Source organism: Macrobrachium rosenbergii, chromosome 21, assembly GCF_040412425.1.
Source record: "Macrobrachium rosenbergii isolate ZJJX-2024 chromosome 21, ASM4041242v1, whole genome shotgun sequence".
Lineage (NCBI taxonomy): Eukaryota > Metazoa > Arthropoda > Malacostraca > Decapoda > Palaemonidae > Macrobrachium > Macrobrachium rosenbergii.
In genome coordinates this window covers 18435644-18440643 of record NC_089761.1, presented here as the reverse complement: position 1 = coordinate 18440643, position 5000 = coordinate 18435644, and the positions used below count along the sequence as shown (strand labels likewise).

Here is a 5000-nt window from a genome sequence, read left to right as displayed (position 1 = left end):
AATGAATTAATACAGTGAACGCAATATATTAAGGGCAAAACTGAGATTCTGTATTAACTTAATACCCAAATTTTCCCCACGGAATGATAAGCGAACTAATTTTTTAAAAAGAACCAAGCTTAGGGCGCAATTATCTATGCAGCTTAAAAGAAATAATAATTCCCTCTATTTTGAATTCTAAGCGCACAAGAAACACAGCCGATGTCACGCATCCTTTGTACATATATTCGTGTTCATATCATTGTTTTGTCAAGTGTATCATTCTTAACGTAAGCTTTACAATGTATCATATCTTCAGTCATGTTTTGTATGCAGATTTATGTGCTTTTCCATCCTCCAACAAACACAGTTGGTTGTACTCTGACCTCTGTTTTGTCCGCCTCGTGTCAGGCGCTACATTTCCGCTCGCAAGAGCCATTGACCTGTCTGTTTGTTGTTTGAATAAAGTGGTACGTTTGCAGACGCAGCCTCTTACTCATGCCTTCGCTACAACGTCATACTGTAAATAAAGCGCAGGCTCGAATGTGATAAATTAGATCCAGCAGTTCAATTGATTATTGGAAGAGACTAATGTAAGCTATGCCCATCATGGTGCCAAATTATTTTCCTGGGAGTCCTTTTCGTTCCAACCTTGTGAATTACGGCTTAATACTAACACAAGAAAATTCAATCGTAGTAAAAGCTTCTTTCAACGCTTAATATATAAGGCGCATAATCTAAGAAATGTAGAATAAAAGAACTCGTATAGCATTTCTGTTATCTGCATTACCAATAAAAAGCAATTTACTTCTACTATTAATACTACAGCTATTATCAGTATTATTTAAAATCAGCACACGGTCATGAAGAACAAGCAAACAAGGTCAGTAACTTGCGTATCTGTAAACATTATCAAAAATATCACTAAACAAGAAATGTTAAATAAGTAAAGAAAAAAAAAAAACACAATGCACAATGAATGAGAATCGTAACCCTTCCCAGGTCATGGACCCAATACACAGAGGGTTTCGGTGACCCAGGAGACGAGGGAGAATGGTGGCTTGGTCTGACCTGGGTTCATGAGTTGACCTACCACCAGCCGTACCAGCTCCTGTTTCTTCTTCACGACATTGAGCGAGGCGACTTCAAGGCACATTATTCGAATTTCAGGTAACGAACAGGGCGCTGGTTCTGCTTTCTTCTGAGGTAACTTTAAAATGTAGCGTAACGAAAGTAAAGACTCTGTTTTAATTCGCCTCTTGAGTGAATGAAGTGGGGAGGGTGGGGGAGGGGTGCCGAAAAATGCTTAAATTTAATTTTCTTTACACTCAACTCAGAAATATTGGTTATCATATTGACTCAAAAATGATTCCTTTGCCACTGATAAATTATTTTGAAATATAAAAAGAGATGAATTCATTGACTCAGCTTTAAGAATTTGATTTATATATACTGCACAAATTAGGCTACAGGTATTTGAAAAAGATTTGGATTGTGGCTAAAATGACTGATTCGTAAAGTACCCTAAAATGTGATAAAAAGGAAAACCCGTTTATCTAAAAGTGCTCATCTACATCATGTTAAAAAGTTCCCAAAGATATATTTGAAAACTCATTGAAGACAACACTTGCAATCCCTCATCAGTCTGTCCAACACTATCTTTTTTAAGTATGATTCTACGAACTGCTCTTAAGAAATATTACTGGAAGCCCTTTCACGAATAATAAAACGTCCTCTTCAGCATTATTACAAAGCATCTTAGATGTGTATAAAAAAGTGTATACAAATTTACATCCGATACAAATTTACACGTAAGTCCCCAATAAAGTAGATAAAAAGTATGTTAGGTCGATGATAATACCACTATCAATTCGGTTAAGAGTATAAGACATGCCAGAACATGCCAGTTTTATAATTCAAAATAATCACAAAATATATATCAAAACACTAACTTTTACAAAATATCTGCCAAAAAATGAAACTGAAAATATCAAAACAGTTTTCTGCAATCTGACCACTGACAAAATAATTATCCCCTTCAATACCATTAAAGCGATCTCAAAATAGAATTACAAAATATAATTCTAAAGACAAAATAACATTAAAATATAACTGAATGTAACAAAAGAGCCCCATAAAATAAACGGAAGAAATATCCCTCTCAAATACAATAAAAACCTATAAAATGCGCCGAAGCTTCTTAGGTGCAATCGAGTTTTCTGTACAGCGTAAAGTGCTGTATGAATCACGGCACATGAAACTTTCAGCCACGGCCCAGTGGTGGCATGTCCTATAGCGTGGGCAGACGCACGATCTTGGATAACTTTAACCTTAAATAGAATAAAAACTATTGAGGCTAGAGGGCTGCAATTTGGTATGTTTGATGATTAGAGAGTGGATGATCAACTTACCAATTTGTAACTCTCTAGCCTTAGCAGTTTTTAAGATCTGAGGGCGGACAGAAAAAGTGCGGAGAGACAGACAAATAGCCATCTCAATAGTTTTCTTTTACAGAAAACTAAAAAGCGATAAAATTCGACTGAAATCCTCCTCCTTCTCTCGACAGAGTCGAAGCAGAGTCCAGAGACTTCCGCCTGGTCGTCGATGGATTCACGAGTTCCCTGGACAACGCCTTCGGCGAGATCCATCACGGGCAGCCCTTCAGCACCCCCGACAGGGACAACGACAAGTGCGACGCCTGCAGCTGCGCCCTCAACAACCAGGGCGGGTGGTGGTTCAGCGTCTGCCACCGGACGGTCCTCACGGCGCCCTTCCCGACCTCCAACGACCGAGGGGCGAAGACGATTCGTTGGCTGTCCGGCACGTGGCTCGTCTTCGATGACGTCACCATGATGATCAAGCCAAATGCGCCGAAATGAATGGGAGTATTGTGATGTTTTCAGTACCCATTCGTGGTCAAATGCCACGAAATGAAGTAGAATAGAACTGACATTTTAATGTCCATTTACAGTCATAATACCCCGAAATAAATAAGAATACTAGTGATATTTTTTAGTGCCAATTCATTTGCAAACACTCGAAAATAAATAGGATAAGTAAATCAGAATAGTAGTGATGCTTTTATTGGCAATTTATGGCCAAATACCAGGCAAGTAGTTACGTTTGTAGTTGCTATACACGGCAAAATTCCCCTTAACTGATGGAAATAGTTGCGATATTTTTAGCGCTCTTTCGTGAGCAGCCATTGCCCTTGTTTAATTCTGGTTATGGAATTCTTTAAAGACTCATGAAGAAGTGTGAAGATCCTATTATGACATTAAAATTGGCCTAACACATTTAGCCAATCAACGCCGTACCATGAAAACGATGCGTTTACTAAAGGCCCCAGAATTTGTATGTTGAATGAAAGAATTCTTGACAAAGAAAAAATTAAACTTCCTTCACATACTGCTGAAGAACAAAAGTAAAGAATGATATTTCAAATCTTTGTAAGTGATTAAATGTAAAAGCCAGTTTAGGTTCAACCTCGCTGGTACACAGAACGGGAAATCTTGATTTATTACTTATGCAATAGGTATTTAAGAACATATAAAGAAAGGTGTCCCTTATTTAAGCATCTCCGCAAATTATTTATAAGCGAGGATGCATTCTTGAAAATCTGTACGATTTACGGTGATCAAGGTTAGGTTAAATAGGCCGGGGGCTGGGAGTGATACTGCGGTCGGATTAGACCTGGAGACTAACTGCAGATTCGGTGTAGGGAGGGTTGGACACGACGCACTCATATTAAAATACGGTTCTCTGATGTATTGTCATGTTTTTCCTTTAAGTTGTTTGTACTGATTTTCCTTTGCTGGAAATAAACAGGCCTAGCCACCTGATTTTTTTTCCTTGGGGTAAGGGGAGGGGGCTGGGACGGAATTTTAGTGACTAGAGTCATTGGAAACGCCAAGAAAACTAACTGACAAGAAATTTATCTGGTAAAGACACTGTTGTGTGTTCAAGAAAAATATCACCCAGATATGATTTTTCTTCTTGACCGAGATAACTTAATTTTCTGGATTTTGCTTTCTGGAAGAAAGCAAAATCTTTCTACCTTATTCATGAAAGGGGCAATGGGCAATGTCTACCTACTGCTGAAAATGAACAAAAATCTCCAAGAATTTTTTTTCATCTTAACCGTATATAAGCCCTAGAGATGAACAATTAAGACCTTCAGTTTTGGTACTAGGCTAATCAAGTGCCAAGTGAAATAAGAAATATGCAAAGAAAGAAACAATTCAAGTATATTTAGCGAATTCAGTAAAATAACAGCTCTATGCTCTGAAACTGAAAACTTATCATAATTTTGGCAAACTTATGTCACCCTACAGCAAACCATTACAGTATAATCTGTTCTTAATGTTTCTGAACAATAATTTATAAGGATTTAATTAGTAAATAGTATCATCGTCAGCGATCCATGTTGTGTAACCCCAGATAACTAACAGTCAATCAATTAATGGATGGCATATCCTCTCGTGTTTCATGCAAGAGGTTACTGATGCCAAAAATGATAAGAAATGCTTCAGTAATTATATGGCAGTGTTAAATATATATAGCAAATATAAAATGTTGGAAGGCAGTTGACCATTATCACGGTATCAATATTTTTGCTTATCTACTAATCCTTGCCATTATTAAGGCATGTATGTTATACACTAAAAGTAAAAATAGCTCTTAACAAAAATTTTCTAATTGTTTTTTTGATTGCTGATACTGATGTTACTTCTTATCAATCACCCATGAATAAGTTCATATGAGATTTCACATAAAAAAAAAGGAAAACATTTTTCCTTTATATGCAACCGCACTGGTCCTCGAACACATTAATAACTGGCACAATCTGAAAGCGTTGTAGGAGTTGCAAGAAACTGCAAATTCTGTGGCACTGTAACAACAACAAATATACTACTGCCACTACTGCTACTTTTTCAAACTTCGACAGATGTAATTAACATCAGAATTACTACTACCAGGTAAATATGTCCCAATGGCTTTTTAGGGATCATATGCATAAA

General features: G+C 37.1%; 2 protein-coding genes across 4 annotated transcripts in view; one reads left to right on the top strand and one right to left on the bottom strand.

Moving 5' to 3' along the window:
* Positions 1 to 3816, top strand: part of LOC136849740 (fibrinogen-like protein 1) — a 13068-nt gene extending 9252 nt beyond the window's left edge. Inside the window, exons 4-5 of the mRNA XM_067123124.1 lie at positions 982 to 1149; positions 2546 to 3816. Of these exons, the coding sequence (XP_066979225.1) occupies positions 982 to 1149; positions 2546 to 2858 (481 nt within the window). The 3' untranslated portion in view covers positions 2859 to 3816. The remainder of the gene's footprint in view (positions 1 to 981; positions 1150 to 2545) is intronic.
* LOC136849743 (BTB/POZ domain-containing protein 6-B-like) overlaps positions 1 to 5000 on the bottom strand; it is a 119583-nt gene that overhangs the window by 46711 nt on the left and 67872 nt on the right. The window lies entirely within an intron of this gene.